At 42.6% G+C, this 19,402-nt stretch overlaps 1 protein-coding gene across 11 annotated transcripts in view; it reads left to right on the top strand.

The window, feature by feature from the left end:
- LOC126488497 (ovostatin homolog) overlaps nucleotides 1-19,402 on the top strand; it is a 59,901-nt gene that overhangs the window by 20,575 nt on the left and 19,924 nt on the right. For 3 of the 11 annotated variants that reach the window (XM_050122010.1, XM_050122019.1, XM_050122018.1), the window contains 13 exons: nucleotides 4,578-4,695; nucleotides 5,237-5,348; nucleotides 5,621-5,730; nucleotides 6,059-6,217; nucleotides 7,174-7,401; nucleotides 8,302-8,356; nucleotides 9,109-9,254; nucleotides 9,765-9,914; nucleotides 14,620-14,790; nucleotides 15,358-15,499; nucleotides 17,113-17,215; nucleotides 17,670-17,898; nucleotides 18,542-18,671. In XM_050122010.1, the coding sequence (XP_049977967.1) occupies nucleotides 4,578-4,695; nucleotides 5,237-5,348; nucleotides 5,621-5,730; nucleotides 6,059-6,217; nucleotides 7,174-7,401; nucleotides 8,302-8,356; nucleotides 9,109-9,254; nucleotides 9,765-9,914; nucleotides 14,620-14,790; nucleotides 15,358-15,499; nucleotides 17,113-17,215; nucleotides 17,670-17,898; nucleotides 18,542-18,671 (1,853 nt within the window). Of the gene's footprint in view, nucleotides 1-446; nucleotides 468-2,194; nucleotides 2,435-2,917; nucleotides 3,003-4,577; nucleotides 4,696-5,236; nucleotides 5,349-5,620; nucleotides 5,731-6,058; nucleotides 6,218-7,173; nucleotides 7,402-8,301; nucleotides 8,357-9,108; nucleotides 9,255-9,764; nucleotides 9,915-14,619; nucleotides 14,791-15,357; nucleotides 15,500-17,112; nucleotides 17,216-17,669; nucleotides 17,899-18,541; nucleotides 18,672-19,402 lie in introns of those variants that run through there. The other 8 variants (XM_050122017.1, XM_050122015.1, XM_050122020.1 and 5 more) reach the window with 8 other exon arrangements.

Raw genomic sequence — 19,402 nt, 5'->3', positions numbered from 1 at the left:
GAGAGAGAGAAAGAAAGAGAAAATAACCTGATTTCTCTCATATGTGGGATCTAGACTTAGCTATTTATACACACACACACATACACACACACACACACAAGCCAAGGGGGAGGTGGGGCAGACAGGAGCGGGTGATATGAAGTGAACCCAAGCATGATTGGAATGATGTATAAGTGTGAAAATATCACAACAAAGCCCACTGTTTTATACACTCACTAAAAGAATTAATTAAAAAATCAACCTTGTGTCGGGCAGTGGTGGCACACACCTTTAATTCCAGCACTTGGGAGGCAAAGACAGGTGGACCTTTGTGAGTTCGAGGCCAGCCTGGTCTACAGAGCAAGAGCCAGGACAGGCTCCAAAGCTACACAGAGAAACCCTCGGGAGCAACGCTATTTGGCAAAAGAATGTCTCACTAAAATGTCATTCTGTGTTTCTTCCTTCAGTACCCTTCAATCACCGTTCAGGTAAGACATCTACTTTCCATTTCCGGTTTTAAAACATTCAGATTGGGAGTGGCATGCTGCCAGTTTTTCCATTTCATATAACTAAAATTTAAGACGATTGAAACAAATGGTTAGAAGTAGGCTTCAAATACGAGTTTGAAAACTCTGAAGGTGCCTAGGAACAATGCTTTCTTGTCCGTGAATCCCTAAGAGTATTGTGCCGGGAATTTAAAGACAGAAACTTGTTTATTTTCCCCTCTGTATAATTCTAAATCTCATCATCATCGGTGACTAAACATATTTCGTTGATTTCTTTTATTAAATATCTTGCAGTTGCCATGTAATTAGCTGGGTCTCTATAAATATAGCGATCAGTCCCTGTATTCATTTTCTCTGCACGCGGCATGTGCTCCATCGTGAGCTAACCCTGGAGGTCGGGGTCTAGGCTCCTAACCCACAGTTATGGGCAAACCCACACACTCACACACTTCCTATTGGCCTGTGTCATAGCTGGCGATGAGCTCTTCATATGGGTGACTTAAGGTGACATGAACTCCAGGTGAGCCACTCGGCAGTTTGCTTTCACACCTGCTGTGTTCTGCTGAGAGGAACGCAAAGCTTGCTTAACGTTGGCTTCGATGAGGAGACGTTCACCAGTCCCAAGTCACACGGTGTCGGTGTGGGCACCCAGAACAGCACAGTGGCGTTCACCGAGCGTGGTGTTTTAGCCTCAGTGCACACGACGCCTGGTTCTTTTGGAACTCGTTCGCTCTGCTCTGTGACAGCCCACTCACATCTAAGCCAGCGCGGGCTCTCGTGGTCTAGGATATCGAATACTCCAAACTTGAAAGTAGAGGAAAAGAAATCTTTTAAACCTTTGAAACAGTGGCGGTTTTGCTTCCTTACACAATCTGTTCAATGAGGTCTCTCTAAAGGAGTCTTTTCAACATGACTGCTTCAATCAGAGCCGGGAAGTATAAAATAGTTATGGAAGTAAACGTGTGTGTGGCCACGTGCTGAAAGCAAATGAAGAAGGTTGCTTTCGGATAACTGTCCCTGATTTTTATTATCACAGAAATTCCACATTGTTATTGTTGGACAATCCAACTTAGACAGAGACCAGGTGGAAATCTGTAACAAAATAGCTTTTAATTTTTATTCTTAATTAATTAAAAATAACACTTTAATCAAACTAATTAAAACTGAGGGTTAATAAAGTTAGTAATTAATAATGTGTTATTATACTTGGGTATTTTGCCTATGTCTATTGGCACCACATGCGTGCAGTACCTGCAGAGGCCAGAAGATGGCGTCAAATCCCCTGGAACTGGAGTCACAGATGGTTATGAATCACCGGGAAGATGCTGGGAATAGAACCTAGGTGTGCAACCAGTGCTTTTAACCACTGAGCCATCTCTCCAGCCCCTGTGATGATCATTTTAATCATTTTAAATGTTGGCTATGATTGGTGTCCCTTTATATACTTATTGGCTATGAGTTCACTCTGCTTTGGGGATTACTATTCTGGACTAAGTATATTGAATTTCTAAATTTTTTTAACTATATTACTTTGGAAAGATAAAAGTCAAAGTTGTCAGTTATAAATTATTTTTCATATGAATTTTAGTTTTAAGAGAAAGAAACATCAATTGAATTTGAATATGTTGGAGTAGTTACATTGTATCAGGGACTTGAGGTCATTAGTCAAACATTACAGTAGTTCACCCTTTGCTTCCAATAACTATGGAGAACACTCACGGTAAGGAAAGCGTAATTTTCATACACAACCTCTGATCATTCTTTATTCACCGTTCTCGAGGATCCGGAAAGCAATGTGATTTTTCAGTGGAAAAACGTAACCACTTTCAGAAACCTCACCCAGCTGGCATTCCATCTGACTCCAGAGCCCATGTTTGGGGATTACACAATTGCTGTAAGAAAACTATCGGGAACGACAGTGGTGCACCAGTTCACCGTTAATCTGGATGGTAAGCAAGTACTGGTTTTGATTCAAAGCAACACAGCAAAACTTTCTAGACCCTGGGAAAAGCAGCTGGAGCCAGGCTGGGCCTCTGCTGTCTGCTTTTCTGTGGCCTCCCCAGTCCTCGCTTTGCCTCGCTCCCGGCTCACATCTTCCTCTGATCCTTGCCCACTCCTCCCCTCACCGAAGAAATACGTCATTTTTCTGAGATTCAGATGCTCTCCTAAAAAAGATCTAACAGCTAAAACATAAAAAAGAGTGAATTTTCGAGGCTAGGCAAAAATAATAGATAAAAATAAACAAGCCACCAACAGCAAAAATCAAAACAAGCAAACTACGGAAGAGTTGCTATTTAACGAGGCACCAGCACAGACCCGGGTGCAGCGCAGGGCTTGTGGAGGAAAACAGCAAGCAGGGACACAGTTTGCTCTAATTGCAGAAGCTCTGCTCTCTAGGGATTCTCAGCTGAAGCGTGTTCCTTTGTTTTCAGTACTGCCCAGATTTGAAGTTGAGGTCAGGGCACCAGAGACAATAACGATTGCAGACCATCAATTTCAAGTGGTTGCATGTGCCAAGTAAGTGTTTCCTACGACTAATCCATCCCTACAGGGTAAATTAAGTCTAATTATAAAATGCCATCTATATACTTACATTAAAATTATTTTAGAAAATTGTGAATGCTTGATAGATATAAAGGAAAGCAGACTACAGTGTGTTCTACCAATTGCTAGCACACTATAGCTGATTTTCCTCTAATACTTTGTGAAATTTTTCCCTAGTCATATTTATTCTTTTCTTTCTGCTTTATCTAATATTATAAAGACACACATCTCCGTATTTTGCTAGTCTTTCTGTCTCTTCCAACTCCTTGCCCTGTAAGCATCTTCATATGCAAATAGCAATTTTGCCTAATTATTGTTCTACTATGTAACATGTAACCTATTGCACTGTGTTTTCTAGTAATTTATGCATTGGTAGTAGATGTCTTCTGAAAAACTGTAATAGTCTGATTTAGAACTGAAAATTGTTTGCTTAAGAAAGATTTCACTAAAGGTAATTGCCGAGTCAAAATGCATAATATTCTTTTAGTTATAAATGTCAAGTTGCTCACCTAACTCCAGCAACTGGTGCAAAAGTCCTGACTTCACTGAATCTTTACCTTCATTGAGGGTTTTTAGAAAGGGAGGAAGGGAGGAAGGGAAGGAGGAAGGGAGGGAGGGAGGGAGGGAGGGAGGGAGGGAGGGAGGGAAGTGAGTTATCAAAAGTTCATAGAAATAAGGAAGTTTATAATTTAGCTTGAATTTATTTGAGTTCCCTAACATCACCCTATCTGCTCTTAGGAACATTTATCCCCTATATGGGGAAAAATATTCCTGATGCCCTTCACCCTTTTTCTGGTATCTTTTTTCAAATTTATAACAATAATGCAAAACAGCTGGTAATTATTAGGTGGCAGCTAGAGAAATTATTCCCACAGTGTCGTAAGCTGGGAGCTGTCATCACCTCAACTTTATAAATCAAGATGAACCATGAGCTCTGGGATAGCCGCGGCTTTGGGAGTGGGCTGATGGCCGAGAGTTACACCTGCACCACTGGTGTCACCGTCATCCTGTCGTTTGATGACTATGCCATCCTATGAGCAGACGCCTGGGGAGAGGCGCTGAATGCTCTAACAGCTGGCATAAAACACTAATTTTTGTATATTTTTCAATATATTGAAGCTGCAGTCTGGAAAGGGCTACCTGCTGAAGACATAAAGGGGGTCTTCATACTCGCCCCCAAGAATCTTGGGGTCCGTCTGTGTCTCTCAGAGAAGGATCAAGACGTTTCTCGGAGCTTCCGTGCAGAGTGTCTGCTCACTTTCCCATACTTCTGTCAGATTAAATATATTTAAATTTTTTACTCACTAAGTTTTTCTTCGCTGATATTTTAGATCATCTAAAAATATTTTTGTTTGTTTGCTGTCTGGAAAACCAGCCAGGTCCTCTTCATAAATTATTCTTGCCTAAATTCTGTGGCAGAAAATAACCGCAAAGGTGTTCAGATGGAATCGCTCAGTCTCAAGACTTCATATATGATTTCTGATGAAGCACATACTTGCCACTCTGGCACTGCCCATCTGTGATCATGGACGCACCTTCTCCCACTAGGTACACCTACGGCCAGTCTGTGCAGGGGAAAGCCCAGATCCGGGTGTGCAGAGAGTTTTCCTCCTCTGGGTATTGTGAGAGCGATAATAGTGAAATATGCGAGCAGTTCACTGCGCAGGTACAGATCCCGGGCTTGCTCCAGAGGGACATCCCCACTCCCTTCTCTTAGTGATGTTATTCCTTTACAAAAGGATTCCTAGCACTGTCATCGTGCGGCTAGTGGAGGTTAGAGCTCAGTGAGTTGAAGAACACGGAGATATCACAGGTTAAAATAACGCCTTGTATGCTTCCCCTGTTTCTAATAATAGACCGTCACAGGTATTGGCATCCTTCATGTAAGGGGTGTTGGCCCGTCTATTGCTACTGCTTCTCCCAGGGGTGTCTATTACTCTCGGGACATCATTAACTGCATTCCCATCCTTTAACTCTTTCGTGCCTACGTTACTTCCGGGAGAACGGTTGAATCTGTAAAGTGCAGATACGTCCCTTCTCTTGCTGTGCGTCTTCTCCCACTCCATCTTCCTGCTTTTACTCTCTGTATCGGTTCAGTGACTTAGTGGGGGAGACCTGGGCACACAGGGGTGGGATGCATCTGTGCTAAAATTCCACGCGACTTTTGGATCCCTGACTTCTTCATTATACCTCTGTTTATTTTTCAGCTGAAAGACGGCTGTGTTTCTCAAACTGTCAACACGAGAGTCTTCCAACTATACCGCTCTGGATTTTTCATGGCATTTAATGTGAATGTACTGGTTACAGAATTTGGAACAGGTAATAACGGTGTTTTATGAACAAATTGGGAATGTATGGTGACCCACTGAGAAAGAAAACCATACAGAGTTAGCAACATCGTATTATTATTAATTACTGCTCAAAGGGGTAAAGAAACTATAAAGGTGGCTTTCGTGGGGAATGGAAGTATTGAACCCATGGCCTCACACTTGCTTCGGCAGTGTGAGATACACTGAGATACAACGCCCCACCCTCACGGGTTTTGTTCAAATGATTAATCCCTTCCTGACGCTGTTTTGTTATTTCTTCAGGTGTGCAGATCAGTAAAACACACCCTGTTTTTATCACTTCGGTGCTTGGCAGCGTGAGTTTTGAGAACATGGACTCTTTCTACAGGAGAGGGATCGCTTACTCTGGAACTGTAGGTTTGACTAGATGTTTAAGAGGACCTTGTTTGGGTTTCTTTGTTTGCAGATTATCACTTGAAATTTCCTAGACACTTTTTTCTAGGTTCACAATCCATTTTTAACATTGCTATGTCTGATACGTTTGGAAAGTTCTAGGCTAAAAGAAAGCAACGTATAAAATGATAGCCAGCTTCTCCTGTTTTATGTGTAAACACAATTAGCGGCATGGATATTTCTATTTGTTGAAATTTCTGTTAAGTGGTTGCTCTTATGAACTCAGAATTCCCTGTAGACGTGTGAAGTCCATGTCGTAAAAGGGTTAACATTTCTGCTTTCATACAGCTTAGATTTTCTGGTCCCAATAACACACCGATGGTGAGCAAGCTTTTGCAACTGGAGCTCAATGGCAAATTTCTAGGAAATTATACCACAGATGGGAACGGGGAAGCTCAGTTTTCCATCAACACTTCGGAGATCTTCGATGCACAGATCAGCCTGAAAGTAAGACATCCAAGGGTGGACAGAGACTGAGGAATCCTGCAGAGGCCCAGTGCTAGGGGCTTGGAGCATGAGAAGGCTCATTTGGTGCACAGAGGGAGAGATGCTGTGAGATCTCTTCTGAAATATCTACAGATGTTTGCAGTTAAACTGTTTGTCATGGTTCACATGCAGGTGAAGGATACATCACTTAAATCTAGTTCTCTGGCTGTAATTAAAAGTGAAAAGTCAGAACACGGTAGTTATGCCCGTAATTCTAGCACCTAAGATGCTGAGTCAGGAGGATCTTGAGCTGCAGGCAAGATTGGGCTACATAGTCAACCACCCCCGACCGTCCCCACCAACAAACACACACACATACACATACATGCACACATAGACACACACACATACAGAGAGAGAAGGGGGAGGGGGGAGAGAGAGAGAGGGAGAGGGAGGGAGGGAGGGAGGGAGGAAGAGGGAGAGAGAGAGAACATTTAACAGTTCACTGTTAGTTCAATTAGACAGTCCTATAACTACATAGTCAACCACCCCCTGACCGTCCCCACCAACAAACACACACACATACACATACATACACACATAGACACACACACATACAGAGAGAGAGAGAGAGAGAGAGAGAACATTTAACAGTTCACTGTTAGTTCAATTAGACAGTCCTATAACCACGGTCATTTTTTTATATACAGGAAAGAGAATGGCACTATTATTATCTCATTTTCTATGAGTCAGTTCTTTCCTTCCACCACAGTAGTGCCCAGAGTCAAGCTTGGGTGGTCAGGCCTGGTGGCAAGTGTCCTTTCATGCTGAGCCATCTTGCCAGACTCCCCAATAACAGCTACCAGTCAGCTTCCTTCCTGCTCTGAAGAGACGAGAAGCCTTGTGTTCTGCAGCGTTCCCTCTCTGGAAGTGCCCATCATTCTAACATCTTTCCTTTGTTTTTTCTGTCATGTCAGGCTGTATATGTCCGACCCGGAGTCTGCCATCGTCCCAGCTGGTTGAACCCTGAGTATCTGGATGCCTACTTCACAGTCTCTCGCTTTTACTCCCAAACCAACAGCTTCCTGAAGATCGTTCCTGAGCCAAAGCAGCTTCCCTGTAATCAAGAGAAGATGATTTCAGTACTTTACTCCCTAAACCCCGAGGCCTACAAGGATGACTCAGGCGTGAACTTCTTCTATTTGGTAAGTCTCAGCTGGCGGATCTGTCTACTCAGCACAACCCGGTTTAGGAGGTGTCATCTCTTAGGACTCTGTCTACCCACTTTGCTGTTGAATTGCCCTGGCTCCATTAAGGACACAGGAGCTGGCTTGCAAAATAATCCCCGGCAATCTGAGTTCCCGCGAGACTGAAACACTTGCTTCTTCAGTCAGTCCATTATACTTCCTGTCAATCTTTATGAGCATGTGAGAGGGTAAAGCAACATGGAAAGCTGGGAACGATGAGCGGTAAAGGAGGCTGCTCTCGTTCCCTCTCATCAAGGCTTCCTGGAGAGGGAATTAAGACACTCCTACTTCTACCCTGCCCCCCACCCCGACTCTCTCCTAGTTGTTAAGCATGTGTGTCCGCCTTGGGCACCTCGTTCAGACTCTCTAAGCCCTGGAGTTCTCGCTGTATATTCCCAACGGGAAACGATAAAGGAATCGATTAGACTCACCAACTACAATAGTAGGCTTGAGGCACTGTCAAAGAGTTTCATGTGTGTCAAGCCACCTGGTCAGCCTCATGGGGACTCCGTGTCACAGCATGGAACAGAGGCAAATGGATAGACAGTGGGCAGGCAAAGCCGCCAGCTTCTGCATGCATTGGATGGCTTCACAAGTTTTCTGGTGTTTTCTCTGTTCCGGCCCAACCTGTGTGAAGTTCCCTTTTAGTGTTCAGTAGTGGAAGCTGTCTTGTTACAGGTCGCTAGATCAGTCCACGATGACACGAGACAAATGCTAGCTGCAGCACTCACACGAGGTCAGCCCACGATGACATGATACAATGGTCACTGCACTGCTCACACAGGGTCAGTCAGTCCACGATGACACAATACGATGCTAGCTGCAGTACTCACACAGGGTTTTCTTTGTCTGCCTCAGGTGATGGCGAGAGGAAGCATCTTCCTCAGTGGACAGAAGGAAGTCAGAAGCCAAGGTGGATATGATGCACTTGCTTTGAAATACTCACCTTATCGTCACGCTTTTGTCCACAAATTAGGGCGGGCACTTGTTTCCACTTGCAGTTGGAGGGTTGGAGATAGCATAGCCTGAGGTAACGTACAGAATAGTTTAAACAGGGAGATTGCTACGTTTCTATCAATGTTCTGGTTGGCTTTTTGTGTGATAAACACTGGCCAAAAGCAACTTGGAGAGGAAAGGGTTTATTTCGTCCTATACGTCCATCATGGAGGGACGTTGGGGCAGGAACCTGGAGGCAGGAATTGGAGCAGAGACCTTGGGAGAATGCTGCTTACTGACTTGCCCAGCCTGATTTCTTATACCCCCCAGGTTCACCTGTCCAGGATTGGCACAGGCCAGAGTGGTCTGGGCCCTCCCGCATCAATCTTTAGTCAAGACAATGCCCCTATAGGCATGCCCACGGGGCAATCAGATGGAGTCAGTTCCTTAACTGGGTTCCTCTTCCCACGCGATTCTAGTTTGTGTCAAGTTGACAAAAATAGCTGGTACCATTACTATCAGTTAATCACGCGCCTTATAGAAGAGGGGTGTCTAAGCCATTCCTATTGTAATGTCGTCCTCATGTGTGTTTAAGTCCCTGCTTCTTATCTGCATTTGAATAAGGCCCAGTTTACCTTTCCTGTCCCCAAACAATTCTCCTTCATCCGAGCAAACCCACATATAGGTTAGAGCCAGGCCATGTGGTCTGTGAACTGCCTGTTTCCACAGCCTGGCACGGAAACCTCTCCTTCCCCATCAGCATTGGTGCTGATCTGGCACCGGTGGCTGTCCTCTTTGTCTACACCCTCCACCCCAGTGGGGAAATCGTTGCGGATAGTGTCAAGCTCCAGATTGACAAGTGCTTTAAAAACCAGGTAATGTTTTTTCTAACAGGAGGTCAGCATTTTGCTTCCTGCCACTTCCTTTTTAAAATTTGTTTTACTCAGTGTGTGTGTGTGTGTGTGTGTGTGTGTGTGTGTGTGTGTGCCCATGAAGTGAGTACACGAAGATCAGGGGACAGTTTGCAGGACTTCATTCTTTCCTTCCACCATGTGGCTTCCAGGGATCAACCTCAAGCTGTTAGCCATGGTAGCAAGCCCTCTTACCCACTGAGCTATCTCGACAGCCCTCATAATCTTTACCCAGTAATCTCCTAGTTAAATGGATAAAGAATGGGGATCATGAATAGTTAGTCATCTTGAAGATGCCTGATCGTGGGGAGCTAGGGCATGGAGAAAGGGGACATTCCAAAAGGGAACTGAGAATGGACAGGAAAATGTATGTACAGAAATCCGTCAGAATTTGTTTGGAAAAGACAAGATTTATCCAAATTCTCTTCCTGTGTCGTTATCTCCACCCTCATTGGTTGCCTTTCTCTGCTTCAGGTCAGCATGAAGTTCTCAAAGGAGCAGGACCTGCCTGGCTCCACCACCCATCTATGTCTTCAAGCAGCCCCGGACTCCTTCTGTGCCCTGCGAGCGGTGGACAAAAGTGTCCTTCTGCTGAAACCCGAACAAGAACTGTCTCCTGAAAGTGTAAGCCCCCTTGTCCCTCGCTGTCCCTCACTGTCCCCAGCTGTGCGGACGCAGGCTCTGCCCGTCGGATTAAGATACTTTTACTTGAGATGGGACATGCCAAAATCATCTTTCCTTCTGTGTTCCTTCCTTGGTTGCTAGAAAGGGATTCTAGCTATGAGAGTTTCCTGTCCGGCAGAACTCTCCCAATAACTAGAGTAGGTTAAGAATTCTAAAGCAATGCGATATTTTAAAATCGTAGTGGGAGAGGTTTTCAGTCTGTCTCTGTGCCCTTTGATAATGTCAAATTATAATATAATTATGCGATGTCAGATTATATTCCCAACTCTAACTAACTTCCCTTTGTCTTCTTTGTACCTGCCATGAAAACTATTTTGTTTTGTTTTGTTTTTTCTGGGAGCACAGGTTCCTTGAATATAAAATATTTATTTAGTTCATTTTTTCTTAAGTAAAATATATCCAGTTGACATATTATTTCTGCTCAAATGCCATGAGGCACTGTCTTTATCCTCGACGGCTTTTCTATGTATTATATTTATTTCTCAGTTCTACATTCTGTTCTTTTGGTTTTTCTTTTCCTATGTCAGTCCCACAGGTTCAATGATAAAGATTAATCTTTGGTTATCAACTCCTTTGGCCAAGGAGCTCCAGGCATCTCACCTCCAGGCTGCCCCTTGCTACTGCAGTTGATTTTTAATATTAATATACTTCTAACTTCTCTAGCTCAAGGAAGGAAACCCAACTGACATTTTTACTGTGATTATGTGGGATTTACAAATTAACTTCAGCACTGCCCCCTACTGGGGGACTATTCTAATTCAGAATTTGGCTTTTTATTTTTCCAAGCATATTTTTCTGTCACTTAGGAACTAAATTTTAAATAGTTTTCTCATGTAAATTGTTCATTCACATGTGTCATAACAGCTGTCACTACTGTAAACAAGGCTTTTGGCCACGACATAGTCTACTGTTATTCATGTGCCCGCAGCTGTTCTATGCAATTTACATTTTGCTAAATTGCTAAATTCCTTTATTAATTGGATTATATTTTTCATTGATTCTCTGTTTCTGTGTATTACATCACCATCAATAGAAAGTTTTCTTTTTCTCGCCCTCCCTCCCTGTCTCCCCTCTTCCCTCCTTTTTCCTTTCTTCCTTCCTCCCTCCCTCCCTCTCTCCCTCCCTTCCTTCCCTCTCATCCCAGGCCTCCTGCCTGATCCCAGCACAGCATGACATGCTGAGGACAGCAGCATCCTTCCCTTGTTCTTGCCTTAGTAGAAACCACGTGGAACATGAGCTCCTTCCGGCTCATGTATGACAGTCTCTCGACAACTTTGTTTGTTTTATAAAAGTTGTCCCATTTAAGTATTGTCTCTTGGTTGGTGCTAGTTTGCCTCATTTCTTAAGCGATTAAGATAAAAAATATCTCTTATTTTATTGTACGAATATGTTGTCTGCATATACATCTCTGCATGCTGGAAACTGAACCCAGGTTCTCTGGGGCACAGCCAGTGCTCCTAACCACTGAGCCATCTCTCCCAACCCTAGAGTAAGAATTTCATGGAAATTTCCAAATTCATTTTGTTGAAAATTAAGGAAGTCCTTATGACCTAAGAGCTATGCTCTCTGTGTCAACAGTTACGTTTCATTATGTTTTATTGTATTTTTATGCTTATACTTTTTCCCTTATTCATTGCTGACTTTCTGCTGAGTTATCGACTGAATGTAAAAGTGGCTTCTGTAGGGGTTTGCTGGGTTTGGGTTTGATGCTATGCCCCATTATTCTTACATTTTGTCGTTGCTGGTTTTAGTAGTATTTTTTTTAAAAAAAAAATCTATCGCAAATTAATGTAGTTAAACAGGTTAGAGGTCTTGGCATTTTTCTCTGATATCATTGGCTGTCTGTTGTTTGCTGTTGTGGTGGGATTGGAGCCAGGACTCGTGTGTGCAAAGCAAGGACTTTGTCACTAACCTCTGTTCCTAGCCCTGCTCCTGCCTTCACACTCCCCCGTAGATGCCAATGTCTAGTGATTGCTCCATTTCTGTTTTTCAGAATTTTTCTTCTATTTGAAGTTACCCCTTTATGCCAAAAATTCACATACTGAGACTTTTGTAATTCTATTAAAAGACAGTTTGTCGTGGTTTACTCAGTTATTTTGGGTTATTCTGCTTTATGGTCAGTGATATTTCTATTTTATAAAGCCCTCTGGTGTGTTGATGTGCTCAGATGTGGGTTTTGAAATGTTTATGCATGCTAAGAAGATGTAGTTCCTGTTTTTAACTTATGCCATAGCTTTTAAATCTGATTCCATGTGTGTATGTATATATGTATGTATACATGTATGTGTGTATATAAAAGCTGCATCTTTCCTTCCTTGGAGAACACATCATGCTTACGCTTGTGTTTCTCCCTTATTCCCTGAGCTATCCCGGTTTCCAAGCTGTCTTTTGGTTACCTGAATGGTATCCTCTGCTGGCTTCCTCAGAAAGGCACATGGTTTCCATGACACTTTCCTCCCAGAGTCATTTTCCTAAAAGGCTTGACTTAGAAGCTGGGCATGGTGGTAGACCCCTGTGACCTCACCACTTGGAAGGTGGAGGCAGGAGGATCAGGAGATGACGGCCAATGAGACATGAAACCTGTCTGAAAAAAAAAAAAAGCAAACAGCAAACAAAACCTTTTAAAATAAAGAATAATGCCTTGATGCATGAAAGATGGGTTAAGTGACCATGTGCTTTTCTTTAGATTTCTTGAGAACCCTGCTCCCCTCTACCTCACTGTGAACGTTATTTTAAGTAATTGTGCTGTCAGGTAAACTTATTTTCCATGGTAGGTTATTTGATCTTCTTCCCTAGAGGCCTTGGAGGGTTTTTCCCCCTTTATATTTAAACTAAGCATTTTAGTAAAATGTCACTTAGGATTTATTGTGTGGGGGAAAATCCAAAGCTGACCCTGAATTATAACTTAAAATTTAAGTTTTTTTATTTCTTCCCTATCTTGAAATTTTTCATTCATGTGTTAGCTGTTTTTCACATGCTCTCAAACTCTCATGTTTGCCTGTGACCTGCTTTGGTTCTTTCTTTTTCTCTTGTTTTCTATTTCTCTCTTCTGTAAGCTTGGTGTGCTGGCCATGGTGTGCACATCTGTAACCTCTTTACTTGGGAGACAGACACGGGAGACTCAGTAGGTAAAAGTCACATGACCTGGCCTCGGAAAACAAGAAGCAAATAAGCAATGGATGGTTTCTGTCAGTCATTTTTTTCTTGGGGTCTTTAGTCTTTAGAGTTCATTTCTGATATTTTTGTGATTTCTGAGTTCATTCTCAATTATTTCTCCCTTGGTTTCGCCCATTTTTATCCTTCCTTTGTTTAATTTCTGATTCATAATCTTTTTAAGTAGCTTTCATGCCAATTTGGAAATATTCCCTCTATTATGAAATATTTGAGGAATGCTTTTCTCTCTTAGTTAATTGCTGAGGCTGAGCAGTTCCATTAGCTGCAGTGTGTCCTCTCCTGTCGCATCCTCCCCTCCCTCAGCACCATCTCCAAGGGTCAGTCCTCTCCCCTGCTCACACCACCCTGTCCATCAGTTATACCCCCTGATAGCTGCCACCCACGTGAGTCATGCATTTCAGTGAGAGGAAGCTGCCCCTGCCTCTCAAGCCCTTCCCTGGGAGCTGTTGTGTCCAGGTGATGGAGGAAGGTCATTGGCTAATAAAGAAACTGGCTTGGCCCATTTTATTGGTTAGAACATAGGTGGGTGGAGTAAACAGAAGAGAATGCTGGAAGGAAGATGAAGTGAGGTCAGAAGTAATGCAGCTCGTCTCAGAGCCAGACGCCTCAGACATAGAGGTATGCTCTGCTCTCCCGGGCAGATGCACACAATGAAGCTCCTCCAACCCAGGATGGATGTAGGCTAGAATCTTCCCGGTAAGCGCACCTTGGGGTGCTTACACAGATGATTAGAAATGGGCTAAATTAATATGTGAGAATTAGCCTAGAAGAGGCTAGATAGAAAAGGGTCAAGCAGTGTTTAAATGAATACAGTTTGTGCGTTGTTATTTCGGGAATAAGCTAGCCAAGTGGCCGGAGTGTTGGGGACGCAGCCCTGCCGCCCTTATTTCAACATCCAGGGAAGATGGTTCACACTCTGACATGAGCGGCTGGAGTATTTTTATCTTGGACTAATCTGGTGTGTTTCTTCTCATTTCTTTGGGTCACTCTCCCTTTGTGCATGTAGTTTCTTGAGCTTTCCTTCAGCTTCACATACCCTCGTGTTTTTGCAGTCTTTGAGAACATGTTTTGCATAGTTTTGCCAACGACTAGAAGGCTACAGCAACAGTCACCCTCCCTCATAATGGCAAAAGCACAAGTCTTTGACCTCACTCCTTGTTGGCTCTTTTTATGGGTGCACATTCATTGCACATAGCCCTGGGCTTCTCAAGAACATTTTCTTGCAATTATATAAAGTACTTGGAACAACCGAGTGTTCTCCATGACCTTTTTCCTCTTTGCTATCCCAAATCTTGCATTTTTCAGCCCAAAAAGTTTGCCAATAATGTTGACTACATAAAACAAAATTGGTCTCCTCCTTTGAATTTTTGGAAAGTTGACTCAGAAATAAAGTTATGATACAAAATTTTCCAATCTTATAATTTTACAAGGAGGGCTTAAATTCACCAAGGACCATATCTTCCTGTCCTAGGTATACAGCCTGCTCCCGAATATCCAACAATATGGTTATTTCTACCATGGTCTCAACCTGGATGATGCTACAGTAGACCCATGCATCCCTCAGACGGATTTGTTCCACAATGGACTGTATTACACACCTGCAAGCAATGCTTGGGATGGAGACATTGCCAGTCTTCTCAGGGTAAGGACACAAATGAGTCTCGAAAACATTCCCTGTTGTAGCCTTAGTGGTCCTGACCCCCCATCTATGTCTCTCTTCTGTTAAACCAAGAAGATAACTTGTAGTCTGTACTCCACATTAACAGAGACTGTCTGCTCCATATGTTCAGGGGTCAAGCAAGAGCTTTATGATCAGAGTCCTAGCGGTTTAGAAGAAGATACTGAGTCAGACAGCCTTTAGTTCAAGTCCCAGTCTGCTGTTTGCCACATGTAAACTGTGTGTAGACATGCATGTGCGTATGCGTGTTTGCTGTTAAGACAATAGTTGTGCTGATTTCTTGTTTTCCCTTAAGCGTAAATAGAAAAAAAACATGAATATATTAGCATAATAATAAAAATATAGTGATTACTGGTTTTCTTCCTAATTGTGAATTTTTCTGTAAGTTGAATAAGGAGACTTGATTTCTATGGTACTGGATCATGGCTAACACAGAAAATGTTATATTTATTGTCTGTTTATTATGACTGTAGACCTTTCGTGGTTTTCTCAGGAAAGGAATGTATAACTTTTTGTTTCTCTCTCTGAAAGGACATGGGTCTGAAAGTCTTTACTAACTTCCGGTACCGGAAACCAGAAGTGTGTGCATCCCAGGAAAGCCTGCACTTGCTGAGGTCGTTCGATAGCCCAGAAGGACGGATGATGATGTTCGGCGCTCCAGCTGCTTCTGCCTGTGGGTAGTCTAGAACCTCCTGCTGGAGTATCAGTCAGCAGAATTCTTTGGGCTGGGTGTATGTAAGACAAAGCCATATCAAACGCAGGTCTTACAGATGGTTGATGATGATGTGGAGCAAGAACTAGAATTCCTACAGTTCAACGAGACAGGCTAGAAATAGTTTTGGCCATGAGGAATAAGTAGCTTCTGATACAGGAAGAAGTCCAGGTTTTGGTTTCTGTCTTTCATTATCTTTCTAAATTTTTGTTTGCTTCTTAAGATAGGGTCCTTGTCTATAGCCCAGACTGGCCTCAAAACAGATGTGAAGACAACTATACAGGATAATGCAGGCAGCAACCCGGCATGGTGTAAGACAACTCAACGAGACTTGCTATGTTAAGCACAGGCTGGCCTTAAACTTGTTATGTAGTCAAGGGCAACCTTAAACTTCTGATTCTCCTGACTCCACCTCTTAAATCCTGGAGTTTGCAAGCATACACCACCATACTCAGCGCCATAGTTTTAATTTTCATGCAGAAACACTGATGAAATGCATCCTACGCAGACTACAGGCCACTCCTGTAAAGGACAGTGTTCTGGAGAATTAGAAATAGTAACGCCACTGAAAACTTCAGCAAGAATAATGTCAGTGGGCAAAGTTGGCAGGTACTGGCTTGTCAGCCAAGAGTCAGGGCAGAGATTTAATTCATCCAGGTAATTTGTTTTTTATTTGTTGTAACTTTTTTAAAGGCTTTTTGTATTCTTATTTTTAAAAGATTTTATTTATTTATTATGTATACAACATTCTGCCTCCATGTATGCCCGCATGCCAGAAGAGGGTGCCAGATCTCATTACAGATGGTTGTGAGTCACCATGTGGTTGCTGGGAATTGAACTCAGGACCTCTGGAAGAGCAGCAGTCAATGCTCTTAACCACTGAGCCATTTCTCCAGCCCTATTTGTAGTAACTTTTAAACATACAGAAATTTGATCATCAAAATTGTGACACCCAGATTGCGATTTGAATTTATCAGTGTTAAGCCCTAGAAGCTAATTTCTGTATCACCTCATGCTAATACATACTAGGCCTGATATAGTCAAGAGCTCAACTCAAGGGCCTGGAAGATGGTTCAGTGGGTAAATTGTTTGCTGTGCAGTTGTGAGGACCTGAGTTCACATCCCTAACACCCACATAAACGCCAGGCATTTCAGTGCACATCTGTCACCCTAGTGCTCAGGAGCAGAGACGGGTAGTCTACAGGGATTAGTGACCCACTAGTCTAGCTGACTTGAGGTGCAAGTTCAGTGAGACCCTACCTCAGAAATCAAGATGGAAAAGCAAGTGAGGAAATCAACCTGTCTGCTAGTACCTTCACAGAGGGTCATACATCACACACACACACACACACACACACACAAAAATAAAACTCGAACATATGCACGAATGAATACACATGCACTAGTGCACACATGTGTGCACAAGCACACATGCACAAATACACATACACACACACACACATGCACACACACACACACACAGAGCTTAGTGAGGCCTGTGGCACTGAAGCACAGCACGTACTTTTGCTATTTCTACATGGGACATTTCTTTGCCCTCTCCCTTCTCGTTTTAGTTCATGACATCACAGATGGCATCAACCAGGCAGAACAGGCCATCAAAGAGACAGTCAGGACGCACTTCCCCAAGACCTGGATCTGGGACCTCATCAGTGTGGAGTGAGTTTTACTTTTCTGCTACTTCTTGGGTTTTTTTCTAAAACAGAGTTCTCCCCTGTATATCTCCATTTCTATTTTTCTTCTTTTGATTTGTTAACTTTTATTCCTGGGCAATAAAGCAATAAAGTATCTGTAAAAAAAAATCATTCACTTGTACATCCTGACCATGAATGTTTGATGATTTGTTTGCTTATTTGTTCTGTAAAACTTTACTTTTCCACCAAACCTTCACTCCTATAAATTTCATGCAGGTAGGTATATATGCTATCTCAGTTCTTTAAAAAAGATGTTTATAGAAATATGGCATTTCTAAGGTTCACTTCTACAGACACTCAGACCAGGGATCTGTAACAATGCCTTACCTAACTCCTGAAGTCACTGTGTTTGTGCATGTTCTGCCTAAACTTGGGTTCCCATTTAGAGGACATAGGTCACCCACAGCCTGTCTTTTCAGTTCCTCAGGTTCAGCAAATGTCTCATTCCTTGTTCCCGATACTATAACCCAATGGGAGGCCAGCGCCTTCTGTGTGAATGGCGAAGCTGGGTTTGGCATCTCACCCAAAGCGTATCTACAGAGCTCCCAGCCCTTCTTCGTTGAAATTGCCTCACCCTTCTCTGTCGTTCGGAATGAGAAGAGTGACGTGGCTGTCAGTGTCTTCAGCTACCTGAGCACGTGTGTAGAGGTCAGTCACCCCCTTGATCTGGAAACAAAAATCCAGACAGCTAAATTATTCACTGGTCTTTTTATTAAATATCACCATAGTCTATTTACAAATAAAAAAATTGTACTATAAGGAAGTCATTTCTTTCCATATCTTTAGGAATCATTATTTACAGTTTTAATTTTATTTTCTGGGTATGCTTGCGTGGTCTACATGTATGCACATGTACCATGTGCATTTCTGGTGCCCACAGAGGTCAGAAAAAAACATCAGAGCCCCTTGAATTGACGTTATTGGCTGCAGTGAGCTGCCTCATAGATGCTAAGAACTGGACCCAGCTCCTCTTTAAGAGTAGCAAGTGCTCTTGACTGCTGGGTGACTTCTACAGCCCCAGAAATAATTGTTTTGCATCACAACAATGACTTGAAATTTAAGTAAGGATGTCATCTTGTGATGATACACACTCTACTATCTTGTGAACTTGTGAATGAGTCCTTGGGCATCTTTTAATTTTGCTAAGTTAAAATAAGAAAATCTTCTTAAGATGAAAAATGCCAAGTTCTTGGGAGACATTGAAGAAATCATTGTGTGATAAACTGTAGAATTTCAAGCAAAGGTGAGGAAAATTTAAATGGCTACTCCATGGCCATTGTTCTGTTTTTAGATTTCTGTTCAGTTAGAAGCATCTGAGAATTATGAAGCAAATAGCAACACCCTGAGTAACAACGGCAGTGATGTTCTCCAGGCTGGAGAGCGAAAAACTTATGTCTGGACCATTGTACCAAAGACACTGGGTAAGCAGCAATCTTTTGCGGATTGACCCAGATCCTTATCAACCTCTGCTTTTCTTAGATTTTCTGAAGAAACATGGTTTTTTTCTTCAGCATCATATTTTTAAATTTCCTTTATTCATTTCTCTATATTCCAAATTCTTATAATTTCCTTGTTTAAAGGTATTTTATTTTCTGCATGTATGTATGTTTCTGCATGTATGTATATGCACCACGTGCATGCAGTGCCTGGGGAATCGAGGACAGGGTGTTCCTTTGGAATTCAATGGTTGTGCGTTGTCTTATGTGAGTGCTGGAACAAACCAGGTCTTCTGCAAGAGCAGCAAGTGCTCCAACACTGAGCCCTCTCTCCAGCCCTATAACCTACTTAGTACTCTGCGGAACAAAACCCCATTCATTCACACAAAAAGTTTAATAAGATTAAAATATGGCACAAATGCTAATGTGCATGATTTATCAAGTCCACATAACATATCCCAAATAAAAACCAGATCTCTCCAATGCTACCGTGCTTCTGGCATTTGCTGCTTTGCCCAACATTCACATAAAATGCCACTTTTAGAAAAATTTCTCCTCAGACAAAACCATCAATTATGAGAGTCACTGGGATTTTTCTAAACTAAATGTAACAGCTCACCAGATACAATAAACCTCACCATTGGATCGAATACTGGGAACTTTGCTCTAGTGCCTGGCAGTTTGGAAAAGTGTCTGCGGAAGTCTCTTGCTGATGA

Source organism: Alexandromys fortis, unplaced genomic scaffold, assembly GCF_014885135.2.
Source record: "Alexandromys fortis isolate MF-2015 unplaced genomic scaffold, M_Fortis_MF-2015_v1.1 scaffold_208, whole genome shotgun sequence".
Lineage (NCBI taxonomy): Eukaryota > Metazoa > Chordata > Mammalia > Rodentia > Cricetidae > Alexandromys > Alexandromys fortis.
The sequence above is the reverse complement of the archived record's forward strand: the minus strand, read 5'-3'. Positions and strand labels throughout refer to the sequence as shown.